The sequence below is a fragment of the Calypte anna genome, chromosome 3 (genome assembly GCF_003957555.1).
Source record: "Calypte anna isolate BGI_N300 chromosome 3, bCalAnn1_v1.p, whole genome shotgun sequence".
Taxonomy (NCBI): domain Eukaryota; kingdom Metazoa; phylum Chordata; class Aves; order Apodiformes; family Trochilidae; genus Calypte; species Calypte anna.
In genome coordinates this window covers 29190810-29210028 of record NC_044246.1, presented here as the reverse complement: position 1 = coordinate 29210028, position 19219 = coordinate 29190810, and the positions used below count along the sequence as shown (strand labels likewise).

General features: G+C 40.5%; 1 protein-coding gene across 1 annotated transcript in view; it reads right to left on the bottom strand.

Moving 5' to 3' along the window:
* The window catches only part of CNKSR3 (CNKSR family member 3), a 58262-nt gene extending 47383 nt beyond the window's left edge, over positions 1-10879 (bottom strand). The window contains exon 1 of the mRNA XM_008496901.2: positions 10704-10879. Coding sequence (XP_008495123.2) covers positions 10704-10755 — 52 coding nt within the window. The 5' untranslated portion in view covers positions 10756-10879. The remainder of the gene's footprint in view (positions 1-10703) is intronic.
* Between the last annotated feature and the right edge of the window lie 8340 nt (positions 10880-19219).

Sequence of the window (19219 nt, the reverse complement as noted above, 5' to 3'; positions counted from 1 at the left end):
ATATCTTGCCCTGAGAAGCCAGTAAAAGCTTCCTGCAGTAAAAGCTGGCATACAGTGTTACTCAAGGTACCACGGCCACATAGCACTGTCCTGCTGTCAACTGGTTGGTTTCAAGAGGCAATTTTATACACTAAAGATGTTCACTAGCTTAGACCCCAGGCACTGTGATGTGGTCTAAGATGACAAAATACTAAACAGCCTCCCAGAACAGCCAAGAGTATCTGTTTCAAAGGTTTGGTTCCAACAGCATCAATGGAAAATTTTCCTACAGGTTTTGCCATTAGGACTAGCACAAGATAGGAGGGCTTGTGCTGCAAAAAATAATGCAGAACAGCTCTAGAAGGCTCCTCTAAGTTTTCCTAGTTATACTAGAAAGATCTAAAAAGTATCAACCACACCTGATCCAATTACACTTGTTAGATGCTGCCTTTTCATGCAGTAACACATGGTGCTGCCCATCCTGTGCACTATTACAAGGTAGCTCACCAATTAAAGACACTGCACTGAGGCTAGACAAAGCAGAAAGGTCAGTTACTAGTACTACACATGCATCTGTTATTATTTTCACATGCAATAGTTTGAGAACTGTGTTTAAAAGTACAAAATTTTTCATCAAATGCCGAGTAGCATGAGGTGTAATTACAGCTCTCCCACATACAGATGACACTCACTGTATTCAACAATTCTTTGGTACATCACATACCTATTGATCAGTAGTACTTCAATAACCCTAAGGTGCATCCATGCTCCATGTTCTTAAGCAAGCACACACATAATTTTTAAATGGGCAAGTCCCCTCATTTGTTGCACCTTGCTGCAATGCAACCCTTCCCAGGTGATCAGTAGAGAGAGGATCCTGTAACTACAAGACTGTACCAGGGCCTACAAGTTACCTTCATCCACTCCAAGCCTGATGGAATGGACCCAGTTAGAGACTGACGTACTTAAAACTCATAGACCTACTCTACAGGGCCCAAAGCTTGATTCAACTGACCCCAGAATAGACACAGAACACAAGAGCTGCTGAGCCACTCTTCCCAGGCTCCAGTGACTATACCAGCAATATAGACATCTACATAAGTCACACCTTAGTCCCAATTTGAATGCCACCCACAGTACAACAGAAGCAAATCACTTTTTCTCACCATGTAGTCCACAAAACGAGAGCCATAAAGGGACACCAGGAGTAGCCCAGATGTCTCACTTTATAAGCATTGTAACTGCACTAGGGGATGAAAATAGCCAAGGCAATCATGTGAACACTATTTCCACTACACAGATAACCTTATTCAGGTTAGGTGGATCTGCACTGTGTAAGATAGGCACACCCCAAATTCCTCACAGCGTTAAGTCCCTATCTTTAAAATTAAAATAACAGCAAATTCCTGGTGAGAACGATGCTGAAAGAATAAAGATTGCACAGAACCAGGGACACGGTAATAATCATGTGTTAAGGTTTAATCAAGATGAGAACTGCACAAGGCACAAAGTAGACAATTTGTCAGCCCCTAGAGACTTGGTTTCTCAAGGTTCTACTGTAGTCATCTTCTCTTGATACTTTTAAAATCTGAATAAAATACCACAACTAGCCAGAATCCTACCAGTCAGCATCACTCCAGAGCACATACTCTAATAAAATAGTTAGCAGCAAAACATGTAATAAGCATGAAACTATTATAAAAGCAACTGTAAAAATAAGATCCCCCCTGCCAGTGAGTACCTGGTATGGAAGTACTTATGGAAACATCCATTTAAGTCCATTTTAATGCTCCAGCTTTGGCGCTGCTGCATCAAACCCACACCTACCCTCCCAAATAAGCAGTGAATCTCATTCTCAGTCAAATGCCAACATTACACATTTTTCCAGGATTACTATTAAATCCTAATCATAACTGAGGGAAAATCATGTTCTCAACTTTTTTTTTTTTTTAACACAGTAATGTTGCTCGTGTTATTGTGAAATACCACCAAAATCAGCAAAACATAAAAAGGTTTCTTGGCAGGCTTGATTTCCAAGTTTTTACTTCAATCACATATGGATTTATTTATCTACTATTATTGTCTGAAATAGTGTGAAGTATTCATAGTTAAAGATTATAATTTTTAATATGGACTAAGTCCAAATACTTCATGGAATACTACAAATACAACGAGCACACAAAATTTATAGCATATTTATCTTCTCTCCTCTTTCTTCCAAAGATTCCATTACAGCTTGTATTAGGAATGCCAACAACTAAATTTTATATTTTGCCATAATCCTTTTAAAATTCTGTTTGGAGAAGCTAACAGAATACAAACTGTAAGAATCCACACTCATGTCAGAGTAGGTATCTACATTTTACTAGGTTCTCACTTCTACTCTACAGTACCCTCCAGGCACAGCTCCATCCTCTGTTCCCTGTACATGCTTTTCAGTCCACATTCTTCAGACATGTCTGAACTTGTTCTTGTAGCCCTCCTTCCTCAGGGGAAGTCGTAAGTAGGAGAGGGTGGTGGGGAAAGTCTCCATCCCTTATTGGTTCCTTCCTCACTCCCACAGCCAAGCAGACTCACTCTCAGCAATGTAGTGCTAAGATAGCACAGGTATCTTACAGGTACTGTACCACAGGTACAGTATTCTGCCTGCTGAACAGTGGGATAGCTGCCAACTCAAAATTAAATTTTCAAGGCACTGAAAAGGCTGTTGAAGATATTGCTGTCCAGGTGAAAGAGGCTGGTAGACTTTCATTTTTCTATTTACATGCCCACCTGTCACCAGAGGGTTGCCTTTTGCTCATCTCAGCAAAGTTTTCATAATGCTACTTTAGGAGGAGAAAAAATGTACTGCCAAGACTTGCAGCTCAGAACAATGCATCTTTAGCAATGGTACTAGCAGTAATATTACAACAAACAGAAGGCAAAAATCCCCTTATTTGATAAGGGTCTTTTACAAGCTACTAAAGATGGAAAGCCCAACCAGTCTGCATCACTGGCTCAGCAAACTCACAATATAACCAAGGGGGGCAATTGCTTTTCCTTTTGTTACAGCTAGGAAAGCATCTTTATCAGACAAGATACCTTTTATTTGATGACACTATTGGCATATTGCAAAGATTTTTCATAGAGCATTCATCTAGAAAATTTAATTTCAGTAATACAAGACTGAGATAAGGAAAGATATTCATGATAAAAGTATAGCAACCTAAGCAACATTCATTTTGCATACACAAGACAGAGACATCAGGATCATTAGTCTAGGAGCATGTACCAACACTTGCTTTAGCAGAAGCCTTAGCCCTTGATGAGCACCAATTAAGTTTTAAATTGAGTTCCTTCCTTTGATCAAGAAGCAAGATAAGATCACATTTATGCCACAGAGCTTTGATTGCAACAGCACACTAGATGCTTTGCTTGCAAAGAAAGCCCCAAAAAATTAGATTGTCATTGTAGTGACAAAGAACTGTCTTCATGTAAAAGGATATCAGAGCATTATGTAAAAAAACTACCTTAACTCAGCACTGATACAATATTATAATTCAGACAGATACTGGATGCATGCGTGTAAACCAAAGTTAGAGGTCAGTGACTTGATCTCACCAAATCAAACACAGATGCTTGGGTTTGTCCAGCATGTGTCATGTTTGCTGAAAATTATTTACATTTCACAAAATAATAAATCTATATCTTAATAGGTAATGAGTGTTTAAAGCCAGTAAAACAGATCAGGCTGATTTTGTGTACATGATGCAGGTCCTCCAAACCATGATACGTTACTGCTTGTACCCTGCAATTTCCTTGTTAAAAAAAAAAATAAAAAAAGGAAAAAGAAAAGACCCAATCAAGAGCCTCAGACTCAGAAGTCACCTCACTCTGGTAACTCACTGTACACCCTAACATCAGAAAGAGATCCAGTCAAACAACATTTTTATTTTAATTTCCTCTCTCTTCCTGAAGTCCTGTGGACAAATACACCAAGATCTATGAGCAATCCCATGACCACAAGAAGCTGTGTTCTAAGGAACTACCATAAATATCTGAAAGGTTACTGCAATGGCCTCAGCTGCATTAACTGCTGCTCACCCTTTTTTTTTCCTCTCCTCAAACGAGCTTTGAAAACATCAGTACCTCCCTACCTCCTCTTCTTGGCAGGACTTACATATTTGGGTATACACAAGACAGAGCAAGGAGACACTGCAGAAATACCAACCCTTTCTGGAGATCAGACCTGACTGTAAAGTTGTTAGGGAAATGCAAGGTACAAATTAAGACCAATGTCATCACTTTTATGGAAAACAGACAACTGTAATCAACTTTTTCCACTTAATTTGCAAAGGCACTGTTTGAACTAAATCACTAACATACCTTCTGTGTGAAGCTTTCTTGTAAGTGAAAATCTTATCCTAAGACAACGCAGCAAACCAAAGACTGAGCAGTCTCGATGCCTCTTCTGCAGTCTCTAGGTCACTGGTCATCATCTGTTTGACTTGCTTAGAAAGAGCTCACCTGCCAGACCATGGCTGAATCCAGTCATTCCAGATTTAGATTTAAGAAATCAAAAGGAAAGAACAAACACCACCAACACAACCCCAACCCCACCTCAAAAATAAAAAAAAAACAACAAACAAAAAAAAACCCCAAACCAAACAAACAAAAAGACCAAAAATAGCAAAAACAAAAAACCAACAACCACAAACAAAAAAAACACCCAAAAAAGGGGGAAAAAAACCACAAACAAACACTATTTTTGAATACTTGCTGACAAGCTGTGCACAAGCATCACTCAAAACTGCAACTCATCTAGTAGCATCTGTTGGACAACAGCCTTTTGTCAGGTTCTTTTACTTAATAAAAAAACATGACAAATTTCAACCTGCATTTTAACCAGTGCTCTGTACTTTGTCTTCATCTTGTGCTAGACAGTATACAGAGAGGCATGATCCTCAGAAGAGGGGATCTCTAGTGCTGTAAACATGGGATCCCAGGAAGAAGTGGATGGTATGAGGACACAAGAATTATGAAAGTCGACATAACTTTCCATCTAAAATGAGGCTTTTCCTATAAAGATACCTATACAAAAGACTGCTGGTAACTCAAAGAAAAGCTTTAAAGAATTAAAAGGAAAAAAGCAACTGACCCACTGGTCAATCTCTGCCCCTTCCTCTGAGTTAGAATAAATTTCTCTTAATAAATAAACAACCTTACATCCCTAGTTGGGCCAGTTAACACTAGTAAAAATGTCTAGGTACACGCTACATAAATTTACCTTGTATCACCTACTACCCTGTAACCTAAAATGTTACAATCAACTTTGTACTAAGGTCTATGATTTTAACATTTACCAGTGTTGCTTTCCGAGACATTATGCCACAACATTCAGATTTTTGACTTCCTGATGTTTGGTTAAGACCAAACAGCAACTTAATGACAAATAAACAGGGCTGACTGTGTGAACATGAAAAGACAGGGTGGAGTTCCTGGGAGGAGGAAGGAGGGACAAAAAACCACCATAAACAAAACCAACAACAATAGTAACAAAACCAGAACAACAAAAACAAAACAAAACAAACAAACAACAAAAAAAAAAACAAAACAAACAAACAAAAAAACCCAACCAAACAAACAAAAATGAACCAATAATCCACTCTAAGAAAGTGTAAGACAGGATAAAAAAAAAAACATGAAAACATGATCTAAACACATGAACAGAGATGCCAGCTCCACTGCTTTACTTTTTAAAATATACATTAATTGATCTTGGCAATAATGACTAAGTAATTTTAAGACTGCAGCAGTATAAACTGGTTGTGCAACTTTTTACTGTGTTTCTACTCACAAATAGATATATTTAGAATAGTCACCTTTTGCTAATAAAGCATTATGGGTCACCTTTAGATAAAATTTTGACTAAACTCTGAAGACAGTGGTAATTCAATGTAATTTTCTGAGCTAGTTAACAAATACTCCTTACAAATATTTTTGAAACACCACATAAAAAAAAAAAGTTTATTCATGTGATATTAACCCAAACCTATTGTATCTATTGAATAGGATTCCATCCATTTGAGAGTACTTAAAAAGAAAGTAAGGATTTATAAAAAAATAAATAAATATTACCAAACCAGAAACTTTTAGTGCTCTGTTACCCCTAATTGTCTGTATAATCCAGCCATGGTTTGCAGCTCCCAGCACACACAGTTAAATTGACTGACTGACCTTGTCAAAATCTCCCTGGGTAAGCAAGATAGCTCTAAAAAAAGAATACCAGGCCCCCACAATTAATTGCTAACTATTAATAAATTAGTACTTCTCCCTTCTTCTCCCAACCATACTTAAATATAATAAATAAGCCCAAAAGTTTTACTAATGTAAATCAGAGTATTTCATTATATAACAGGAGCCAGAATAAGTGATATCCATGAGCTACTGAGGAAGGGAATAACCAAACCTGGAGTGCAATAAAGACACCAAAGCAGGGGGAAGCAGGCGAGTGATCCCCGGCTAGCTGGGTCTACAGCTACAAAAGCCTAATTGTTCTGGAGCCTCACAACAACAGAGGGATCTAACTGCAAACATGTCAAACTGTCTTTACCGTGTAAAATTTGGCTTGAAGTCACAACTCGCATAAGTATGTGAGGCCTGGGGGCAGGGGGAAAGAGACAGATCAGGCTACAGCAAACAAAGAGGAGGCACAGCAATGTTCTCCAAGAAGAGAGTGACATTTCTCACACAGGAGGCTCTGTCCCATACACTGCTTTCCTTCCCTCATCTTCTGAGGGATGACCTCAGCTGCAAGGCTCTCAGTAGCCAGGGGCTTCTGTGACCAGGGGAAGTTCCTCCATATGATCAGATCATTGTTTCTTTCAAATTGTTCCTAGGCCAGTAAAATTAGGCCACTTTTATGTTGAAGATTTCCCCACGCACATCACCATCTGGAAATAAATGGCAATGCAGAAAACTGCAAGTGCACAATCAAATAAATAAAGTTAGCACTGCAGATGTCCTGCAACTTCCATGGCCACCCACCTCTCCCGTAATAACCTGAATAACTCCAGGAATCTCTCCTGAGTAGCTCTGGGTGTATTCACTCTTGCAGGGACACGAGGGAGGGCTGTGAAATACAGGTGAGGACTCTGAGACCAAAAGTATCTTAACCTGCACAGGAGCCAGATGGCAGGTCAACCATAACACCAACCAGATACCTGGTTATACCCCAACAAGTATCAACCCAAAAACAACACCCCACGACACCATCTTCTCAGTATGGTCAGGAAAACAGTAGAGGCTGTATCAAAGAGACCATGTTAACCCAGCCATAAGTGAAATCAATTTGAACTTATATCACACTGTAAGAGAAAGCTATATCGTCATTTCTTCCAGACAAAAATTGAGGAGGTGCTTACAAGAATAACAGGTAGTTTTCAAATATTGATGCTGTAGCTAAGAATTTATCACAGCTTTGGTCAAAGCTTGAGAAACACTTCATCTATACAGAAAACTGCTAGCGAGTGAAAGCTTAACTCTTCCTCAGCAGCTTCAGTTTAACTGGATCTACTCCTATTATCTACATGGCCTGCTACTGTCAGCTCAGCACAGCCTGACAGAAAAAAAAAAAAAAAAACAAACAAAAAAACCCCACCCTTGTTCATAAAAAATATCAGCATTCTAGAATTAATTAGCAAGAAAAGACAAGTAACTGCATTTTGTATCAACCATTGTTGGTAACAATGGACCGAGTACTTTTTATTTAAAACCTGATTACAAAAGGCCAAAAATATTTGGCTTACTCGTCCTTCATACATTCTACTTTAAAGTCTAGATAAATGCTGTATAAAAATCATAGAAAGCAAACTTCTCAGGATAAAAGTTAACCTTGTCAAAAATAAGTTAGTTTAATAGCTAATAAAGGGGGGGTAGAAAAGCAAGTTCATCAACAACCAAGCAGCAGTCATAGAGCTTATTTTAGAAGTTTGCTTTTTTTGAGGTTTGTTTTATGGAACCAGAGAAAGTTTCCACACTTCTTTTGGATTGGAAAATTTACCTTTAAAAAATAATTTATAGGTGTTTGACTGTTAATTTTTGGAATTTTTTGACTGTAATATTTGGAAGGGGAAAAAACTCACCACCACAGTTCCTGAAGAAATATTCTCAGTTTTGTATTGAGCATTAAAATGGCCTATGCCGGTCAGATTATTTATTTCCTCTGCTCCCTACATTTTTCCAAGATTATTTTATCGTTATATGATAGGCATGCATCACTATCTGCAAAACCAATCTCCCCACTGAGAGCTGGCATCTCCTACTACAGCTATTTATTTGTGTCATTCTTCTAGAATACATCTCCATGGCACCACAGGCAGTGGGTATCACCAGACAAATACTTTCTCCAAAGCTTGACCAGTTCAGTGAATATCATGGCATGTGTAGGAAAACAAATGGCATAAGGTCCCCTCCAATCACTTGCTTTACAAAACTGTAAGAAGTAAATATAATGTTCATAATTCAGTATTAATACTAAAGCAAGATATAGAATCTTGGATCTTGGTCAAACAAAATCCAGTGGTTGAACTACACAGTACATAACCATTTGAGATTAAAAATAAACTATGAAACATTGTGTTAATAAGGCTGTTAGTTAGCTATTAAGGTGTCAGGTTTGATGTGCAAAGATGAAAGCTCAACCATAGAAAATATTTTCCACATCTCATTTCTTTACTACAGTCTTGTCATACAGGGAGTGACATAAAATGATGCTGTGCACAAAAGAGGTTGAAAGCATACCTAGAAACTGAAAAAAAAAAAAAAAACCCACAGCAGAAACAAAAGTCACCAGCAGCCTTTAATTTATTCCTTCGCATTTCATAGGACACGTGTTTGCATTAGTCAGAAGATCCACCTCCCAAGGACAGCCAGCCCTCAAATTAGTGTTATGTAGAATAATTGACAGTCCAGCCAAAGAGTTACCTGTTCAAGGAACCTGAGAGTAAAATAAATTATGCAAGAAAGCAAGCCAAGCATGCTCAAGTATAATAAAGTCTTTTAAAATGATTAGCAGCTTTACTCTTTAATCTGGCAAGGCAACACATTTTCAGCCCCAAGAGAAAAAACAGAAAGAAGTAAAAGCATTATAGAAATATTCCACATGCCAAAGAAAAAGTCTTATTTCATTGGAACAATGCACTCCTGTTTAAGTCAATACCAATCAGAGGAAAAAAAAAAAAAAAAAAAAAAAAAGCAAAGCTGCTTGGAAGGTCCCTTTCTGGCACCGGCCCTTTCATGCACATGTTCACGCTCAGGATGGCTGGGAGTATCTATCTCGCCCTGTATGAAAACATGAGTCTGCTTTCCAAATCTCCCCGAGTATTGAGCCCAGCTACTGCCAAGTGCTGACCACAGGCACGCAGGCTAATCAGCATTATGGTCCTGAGACAGAGGAGTAATGGCTGCTATAAGTAAATGCCAATTCTAACCCAGGGAAACTTTCACTTCTGAAAGCGTTCCTAACTACACATCAAACTCTAGCATAGCATGTGAAAAAAACTTTGTGTGACAACAGATGATCATGCTGCAATGTAGTCGTACAAGAAAAGAGAAGTACATTTCCTAAATCTTAAACTCCTCCCCTAAGTCACAGCTACTTCCCTTTCGATTTATTCCCTGAAGGGCAGGAACTGCGACACCAGTATCCCTATCGGCATTCAGAAAGCACTCGGAGTCCAACTTCACTTGACAAAACTAAGTTTCAACTTGGCTTCGAAGGCAAATCCGAAGACACTCACCACGGCAGAGTCTCTCACGGGTGCAGCCCACCTTCCAGCGCCCGCTTTGTCCCCACCTTTGCTCTCCCAATCCATGAGCTCCCCGGAGCTGAAAGCGGGGGACAGGCTTCCCAAACTCACAGTCTTCCTGATGTCAGCATCGTGAAGACTCTTCGAAGCGGAGTGGGAAGTTTTGGTGGGCGGGAGTGGGAGCGAAAAAAGCGCACACAGCAGAGATGAAAGGTATGAGGGATGGATGGAGAGACAGACGAAAGGGCCGCTATTCAACTCTCTGAGCATGAGTCCAGCGTTTAAATCCCATCACCGATAAGCGGGATTGAGAGTTCTTGTTTATTTGAGCCAGTTTACAAAGTTTTAGCTTAATTTACAAAACTGAAGTTTTTTCGACAAGTCGGCGGCTTTTGCTTGAAAACTTGGAAGTTAACTTAGCAACTATTCTCCTTCAGGCAGAGATAGAAACTCAGTACAAGCGAACTGGGCAGCAAGACCACAGAAGAAGAGGCTCCAGCCCCGGGGAGACCTCACCGCCAATATACGCACCTCGAGCCAGCCACCCTCACGCAGCCCAAGGGGAAGTTGACCTCCTCCCTCTCCCACGTCCAGATTTAAAAAAAATAATAATGACAATACTAATAATACGACGCCAACTCCCCAAAAGTGCACCAACTCGTAAGGACACAAGCCAAGAGGGAGCAGTAAACCACCAACTCCCAAGCAGCACGTCCGGGGAGTCCCCGGGGCTCTGCCGGCGGGGCGGCCGCGGAGTCGGGGCCCGGGCTGGCACCGGCGCGGCGCTGGCAAAGGCCTCATCGGCCATGCGGCCGCCCAGCTTCGAGAAGAGAAGCCGTGGCGGCCAGAGCTACCCTGCGGAGCTGTGGGTCACCTCTGAGCCCGACACCAGAAAGTCCCTTCAGTGCAAACTCGGGCGAGCCGGCGCCTTCTTACCCTTAGTCCAGTCCACCACCTGCTTTGGGCTCCACTTGGTCACCGGCTCCATGGTGCGGGTTCAACCCCACCAACACCAACCCCCACGGGAGACCGTCCCCGCTCCCGTCCGGACGCGGACTCGTCCCCTCTCAAACTCCCATCCCGGCAGCACCGCTCCGGGCCGCCCCCTACCCGGGACTGACTCCTCCCGCCGGACGCGGCCGGGCCCGCCCCGTTGCCGCTCCGCCCCCAGGTGCTGGGTCCCCTCCCGGCCGGGCCGAGCGCCGCCGTTAATGGCTAGTTCGGTTCGGCCCAGCCCGGTCCTTCGCGGTCCGGTCCTGTGTTTCTGTGATTGCCAAAGTGCTGAGAAGAAACAGTGAGGAAGAGTAGAGTGATCGCAACTGCAGACCCTTGCCACAGAATCAAGAAGCAACGCTTCTCGAGTTCTAGTTTGGGAATTAATAGTTAAAAAAACAAATGGGCTTTTTCGCATGTTTACCTGAAAAAAAAGCAAAAAACGAACAAAAAAAAAACCCAAACAAACAAAAAAACACAACCAAAATATAATAAACAAATGTAACAAAAATAACCTAGTAATTTGCTCATTCTTTTTTGTTACATTCTTTTTTTTTTTTTTTTTTTTTAGCTGAAGACAAGTCTTTAGGTCTTGATTATGAGGTCAGTTCGTTATAGCAAATTTATTTGTTTGCTTATTAGTTTGTGAAATAATTAGACCTGTCACTTAAAACGCGGCTTGCCACAGCTTTAACATTGGTGAAACAACCAAAAGTTTGACTCCTCGTGGAACCGTGGGTCACTCAGACTCAAAGAGTAACAAAATGTTTCTGCACACACCACTACCCCACCCCCCACCCCCAACTGAGTAAACAGATGGGCTTGGCCATGCACCCTGCAAATGGTTTCACAAGGGTTAATGTCCCAGCTCTTCTGCTTTAACTACACAGATGCTTCCCAAGGTTGTAGGCAGGAAAGCAAATGTGTCTCGCTGTTGGGGTTTGGAGCGTTCATCTGCTGTAGTCCTTCTCTGTCTTGTGTTTGGTTTGAATAAGATATGAGCACCGTATTTTGTGAGTAAGGCATACAGATCTGGTCACTTGCTAGAAGATTGCCAATCTGATAAATCCATTGTTCCTTGATTACACTTCTTTGTAATTTACAAAATGAAAAATCTGTTTAATTTTTATGGAGCAGGACGATATTGCAGTGACTCTCAGTTCTTTTATTACATTATGTCCCCTGGAACCAGATGCTTTACAGCCTGCTCTGGACAAATGAAATGGGGTTGACAGGGAAAGACAGCATGTCTCCAGTACCTGTGTTACTCTTTCCAAACCCAGACTGTAACTGTTCTGTTGTATTGATTTTTCTCATGATTGTGTCTTGTCTTTATCTGAAATGAGATTAACTAGAAGTCAGTTTGCATGATGCTATTAGAAGTTCTGTTAGTAGAAGGTTTTTTTGTTCAAAAATACTCATTGTCAAAACACATTATAAAAAAAGCCCAAACAAACAAGCAAACAAAAAAACCCCTCTGTCTGATTGCCAGTAATGACAAAACAAAAAAATAACACTGCCCCTTGCATGTCCTCAGATGCTCTGGGTTAATTTATGAGTTTTGTGCCATTGTGGTGCACCAGCAAAGGTTTCCTTCCCTTGCTTCCAGCCTTGTGTGGAGTTTGTTACTGTGGCAAAAATCAGATTACCATCTTTCCAGAAATGAGCATTTTTTCATCTGTTACAATTTTGCAACAATAAAAGTGATTTGATATGAGAAGAAGATTCAGACCACTCATTTGCTGATTCCCCACTTTAGTTGTTTTCTTCCTTTTCGTTTTGCTTGCAGTCCAGGGTTTCAGAGGGACATCAGGTTAGTGTGTTCGTGTGTAGAGTCTGGCAACACATAACTCAGTGGGGACCAGGATCATGGTTCCACAGCCATGGATGCAGCACCGTGCATTCTCCCATAACCCCGCGGCAAAGACTCACAAAAGAGTTAACAAACTCGAAGCCGAACCCCAGTCAGGTTGGCAAAGGAAGTTACAGTGTTTGTCAGCTTCAGGTTTCTATCATGGTATCTGGTCAGCAGAAGGAGGGCAGATGATTCATTGTAACAGAAATGGGGAAAACTCTTACTTGAATCACTGGAAAGACTCAGCAGCAGCATCTCAGCATTCATGTTGACTCTAGTCTGGCTTAATACTAGATTTATCGTTTTATCTAAGCACAGTCTGATTGATCCTGCCTCTCAGGCCATAGTTTTCCGTACCAAATCTGTGTACACCCAGGACACCAGCTTGGATCTGGTGATAGCTGGATGATCACAATTCTGACAAAGTAACTGAAGCGTACAACAAGGACAGTATTCAATTTTCAAGCTGACATCAAGGACACAAGGCAATGGCTGATGGAGCACAAGGACCTGTTGGTACAGAGAGCACACAACAAAATTAATGGACCTTAATGAATTTGGACCAGGTTATCACTTTACATCACCTGGTTTCTCGTGTCCTCTGACCTCTGCATCGTAGTCTCCCAGTTACCAGGCTTCCTACCAGCTACCAGAGCTGTGCAGCCGGTCCCTTTGGGCAGTGCAGATTTACACCAGCAGCAGCCGCTCTGCACAGCTGCAGAGCTCTCCACCTGCGGGGATGCAGGCTTGAGCCTTAAGCCCCTTTCTCCAAGAGAGTTAACTGCTTTTACTTATCTCTAGAGAGGTGAATAAACAAGCGTTTAGCCAAAGTTCACATACCAAGTTTTAAAAGTGTGTTTTCTGTTCAGGGTCACAAGTTATTTTTCTTAGTGAATCAAATTTTTTAGAGGGATCAGCATATTGCAATTTATATCTTTGAGTGGAAGGGATGATTATCCTGTTTGGCAAAGCATTGCCCAAGGAAGTTTCACTGTATTTTAGTACATCATTCTTTAAAGGCTTATAGATTATTTAATATTCAGTGTTGAAAACTGACACATTTAAAGTATAAGGAACAAAAGGCAGTGCATGAACAGAAAATCCTCTCCTTGCCCTTATGGACAAACCGCAGATGTTCATTAGGGAATAGTCATTCCCCGACCTTTTGTCACTCCTAATGCTTCAGAGTCCCTCACTGCTACTGTCACTACAAAAGTATTAGGATTTACATATGATTTTCCAAGCAGTACCTTACTCACACACGCAGTTCACAGAAGTTTGTAAGACTTTTTGCACAATAGCAAGAAAGTTTTACCCTCCCTCGGTAGAACAGAGAGCTTCCCAGTAAGGTCAGTGAGTATTTAAAGTTCATTTGGAAATTGCAGCAGGTAAATTAACTGAGTCAGAATGAGTCAGGTACAGAACTGGGTTTGGTTCTTTAAGCATATAATTAAAAAATTCACATTAATGGGAAGCTGTTGTTGTACAGGAATCAACATCCCACTTCTCACCTTGGAACTGGAATTGTTAGTGATGGATCTCTTCTGTACATGACAATGTGGGGGATTTTGGTGCAGCCTATTGAGAGAAACAGGTCTGCCTAGTCCTTTTATGAACACAATGTATTCAGAGTCTTTTTCAGCTGAATGGGATAAGGATGATGGCCTCTGGGTCTTCCTGGCTCAATCACACTTTGGAAAAACAATGTCCTAGCCATGCCTTCCCTGTGTCCAGAGAGAGCAGAATGACCTAGGTGCAAATTCATACAATACTTTCATGAACTCAGAATTATTTAAATAAAGCAATTAAATTTCAGTGAAACAAAAATAGTTATTTCAGATTGGACCAATTACATAACAAGTTTTTCTTAATTATAAAACTGATTGCTGAGAAAGGAAATTATTAGAAAGATACGAGTTCTTCCCAGTGCTGGCACCTGTTCTCCTCATGACCTGGACCAAATTATTATTTTTTTCTTTCTTCAGACTATTTCTTTTCTAAATAACTGAAATATCTCCAGAAATAAAAATACATTTCTAGCTCCAGTAAATAGGAGGGTTTCTAAGTCTTGAAATGTTTCTAAGTACAAAGGCATAAGAAATAAATAGTTAGACGAAAAGACAGAAACAAAGTGGTTGCAATGAATTTTCTAAATTAATTCAGCTTTGTATCTACCTACAGCTGGCAATACTGTAACATGTATTGTGTAAAAGAGGCCTATGACTGGTTTATCAGTAACCAAAGTAAAGTTAGGAATACTTACATATGTCAATTGCTCTTTCAGACTTGCTGTAGACTTTTTTTTACCCTCATGGTAACCCTCCTGAAGTATTTATTTCCTAAGAAATTAATCCTAAGATATTAAATCCCGTACTTGGATTGTCCCTTTTTGCTTTCATTCAGGTTTCAAACAACCTACTAAGTGTATATATATATATAAATATGTCTACATATAAAAATATGTGTGTAAATATGTACACTGATGATACTGTTCTAACTGAGCTAAGCACATGTAGCGAGTGAGTAGAAAGGCCTGCTCTCAAACTTTTACTCAAAGAAAAATCCTCTGAGCTTCATTGAGGAATTTTTTTTTTATCATTCAAGTGTGCAGAAATATGGCCTTAAATTGCCATATATTTTCATTTTAAATCCACTACAATTTTTTATTAAGCAAGACTCAAGCCACTACACAGAAATAATTTACTCCACTGCACCTTGTGATGGGGTGGCATCTATTAGAAGTGGATTACAAACCTGTTTTGTGAAATATAAATTTATTAGAAATCAATTTTATAGTTAATAGAAATAGGATCATAAATGTATTTAGGCCTACCTTGAGTCTCTTTACTTGGCTTTGAAACTGGTGACTCTCAGGTAAACAGAGCATAAGAGTGACAAGTTTAAAATTACAAAACTCACCAATATCAATGCTTAAAGAGAAACATAAAGTCCTATGGCAAGATTTTTCTATGCAGAAATAGAGAGACAATTTCACCTCATCCTCATCCCCCTGCCTAAATGGCACACAAGAAGAAAGATTTATCTCGAGTGCACCCCATCCATCAGTTTGATCGCATACAGAAGAATTATGTTCCCAAATGGAAAATAACTGCTGAGAGTTTAATGCTCCCAAAGAGAAAGTTATGCTGGTGGAGCAGGGAAAGCACTTTGAAAAATTAGCAAGGAGCAACATCCACCCCATTTGCTGCTGAGGTTTGTCCAGCAGTCAAAGGCACACAGAAGTGGACTCAAACCCAATCCTGGCTGATGCCTGAAGGGGCAGAGGGAGTGGGAAGTGACACAGTGCTGTACACCAGCAGGTGAAGCAGACACTGCACATCTGAGAGCAGAGGAGAAGGCAGAGGCACTTTGCAGCACCTCTCAAGCACAGTGCTGCTCCAGGCTGGGGAACTGGGAGGAGTGAGACTGCATCGGCCAGTGGTGTGAAGGAGAATGGTCACCAGGGCAGATGTGATGTCCCCACCAGCCCTGAAGCCACATACAGATGGTGGAAGCATCCTCATCCACATGCTGAATGAGCACACGATAGCCAAAAGCAGGGAAAGACCATTTCTCATATAGCGCAAACACCCCACCTCACGATTGTCTGGAAACTTACTCAAAATAAGATCTAAGGGATACAAAATTACTGATGGAAAAACATAGCTATTCCTGCACAGAGGGAGCATGCTCTGTATATTGTATGTAAAGACTCTGATTCAAGAATCCTATGTTCTGCCTAAATCTCTCTAACTCCTCCTCCTTCTCTCACTTAAGTCCTAGGACACCAGGAAACAGCAGCCAAACGAATTCAAAGCCAGGATGGCTGAATGAGTGCATGCAGCAGTGGAACCACAAGGTTTTTGGAAAGCTATATGACCTTACAAGGAAGACAGGATTTCTTGCCCTCTTTGGCAGTATTCCTCTAGCTTCTTTTAAAGAATGTTAGATATGTAAGAATTTTAATTCAGCCGTTTTTTTTTTTTTCAGTATCCTAAGTTTATCTGTAGACTCTGAAGTGTAAGAAAGATGCACTAACTCTACCTGCTAGAGCTTTACTTACAAGTAGAAGTAATTTTTTGGAAGGAGAAAAGTCATGTATTTAAACTTTTTAAGTAGAAGTGGCAGCAGTATCACAGTACCACAACTGCTTCCTGCAGCCAGGAAAATCAACCTAATCAGGAATTAAAGACTCCCTTAACTTTAGCAACAGTTTCTCTAGAAAGCTGGAAAGTGAGCTACTGCTACAGTATCTTCTATAGCATTCTCAAATCTTCAGATCCTAAAACATGCTGCAAACATTAATGAGCAGGCTCACAAAATACCTGTGGTCTTGTGGTTAAGACAACCCAACTCAATTTCAAAAGAAAGAAGTTCAAAGTCTAGCTGTCACAGCCAGCTCATGTGAGACTACGAAAGGCTCTGGTCCTGAAGTGCTTTAAATTTAGGCATGAGAGCAATGGTGCTAATTTCAGAGGGAAGAATGTGCTGAAATGTTTTCAGATTAAGGGGATTTAAGGCTACGTTTGGGTTCAAAGACCAAACAACCCTCTTGCAGCTGCTGAGAGCCTCATCTCTGACTGTCCCTTAGAGCACCTGAGGAGCTTCCAAAAATAATTCCAGGTAGTCCCCTGAAGAAGGATGATCTGTGGCAGGGGCTCTGCTGGAAGAAGCAGAGGAGAGATAGGAGTGAGAGCAATAATATCTTAGAACAAGGCAATGTTCTAAGTGTGTCCTGGCATGTGTATGCCCAGGCCCTCAGGCCAGGTTTGGCCAAGTTCTAGAGCAATGACTATCTACTGACCAGGGTTTTTTCTGGGTTCACTTGCTAATTTTGTTCACTTTCCTCTGGCACGTGGGGATCTTAAATTAATAGGCATATTCAGAATAAGTCTGATCAAACCAGTTGGGCAAAAATGCTGGAGCTCCATCTGCAAGCTGGGTGAGCCGCAGCCTCACCCAGGCTGTGAGGCACCTCAGTTCAGCTCCCCCCTCTGCCCCACAGGATTTTTGTTTGCTTCCCGGGGCCATTTCTAGCTATAGTTTCACCTCCCAAGTCTAGCCCTATCAGTGTTTCTTAGTGGACTGGTTCAGCTAGTTCTTTCAAAGGTTTTTTTGATTTCATGGCTTATACTCTTTACACAGCCATCTCTCTTCCCGTGCTGCCTGTGAAATCTGAGGAGAAAGCAAATGCCTTGGCTCTGTGGCACTTGCCCTTGTGACAAGTGCTGTTGGTGTTGGAAAAATACCACTTTTACAAAACCTTGCTGGAAAATGAAATACCAATCATGCTCAAAAGTTTGCTTTGTACATTACAAGTTTTTTATTACCACTGCTGAGAAGTTTATACCTGTCATTCCTTCATCAAGGAGCAGCATTGAAATCTTTCCTGTCCATACATCACAAGCTTATCCTTTGATAAATTACTGCATTATGTGCAATGCTTCCTTAGTCTGTATTACTCTTGCTTCTGCAACAAGCTTACTCACTGGTTGTGTTGAGGCTGGGATGCAAAGTGAAGCCCTGGGGGAGAAGAGTTCAGAGGAATGAAGAGGAAGAAGGGGTCATTTAACCCTCTGAAAATACAGCTTTGCAAACACCAAAGAGTAGGTCTGTCTTTTGAATCAGTGACTGCTCTGAGAGCAATAAAAGTCAAAAACAAATGTTGGTACCACAAGTGTTGGAAGACCTTATAAATCATTTGAGAAAGGGTAAAGTAATTAACTGAAGTACAATAGTTCTTGAATCATAATGATCTTCAAAAATAAGTAGACTATAGTCTCCCTTCTGGACAATAATTTTCATAGCAGAAGTCTGGCAAAAAATTTGGAAACCACATTCACTAAGTGTTGTTTCCACTGCAAGGGTGATTATGTTTCCTTTTCCCTGCTTTCAAGACTTTCTCACAAAATTTGATAAAATAATTAGAAAGTGTAGTGGCAGATCAGGAGTTCACCAAACTAGAACAGCAAATTTCTGCAAGAATTAAGTTTCAGTGGTCTTTTAGTGAAAAAGAGATGTTTGGTCACCCATTCCTCAGTAACAGCATCCTAAACATGTAGCTTGAAGACTTGAGAAAAGTACAAAGAGAGATTGCAGGGCATATAAAGACTTGAACATAACAACAAAAAGAAGCATGGAAACAGCTTTAAGACAGCAGATTCAGTCAACAAAAATTAGGCCAACATATAAAATATACATTGTATATTGTTGATGCCTTAGGCCACAAAATTATTTGGAGTCTTTGGCTTTCTGTGTGTACAAGATGACTGAAGAAGCCAGACAATAGCCTGATGTTTGTTCTTTCAAACCCAGCCACAAGATGAGTGGGGTTGTTGTCTTTTAATATTTAGTGTTTTGTTGGATGTCTGGCACCTCTCACATGCTCCTTGAAAGAGAAACAGCACCACAAGAATCTGGTGCGAGTTCAAAATCCCCTTTCGTCCCTCAATTACCCATCCTTCCCACACAGAAAAACTGCATTTGCAACTTACTAGTTTGAGGCCTACTTTTTTATTGTGGTTTTGGTTTAGTTTAGGGCACTATATATTTTTGGCATTTGCTTTTGATTTAAAGTTATTTTTGTGGTCAGGGGAGGGCATAA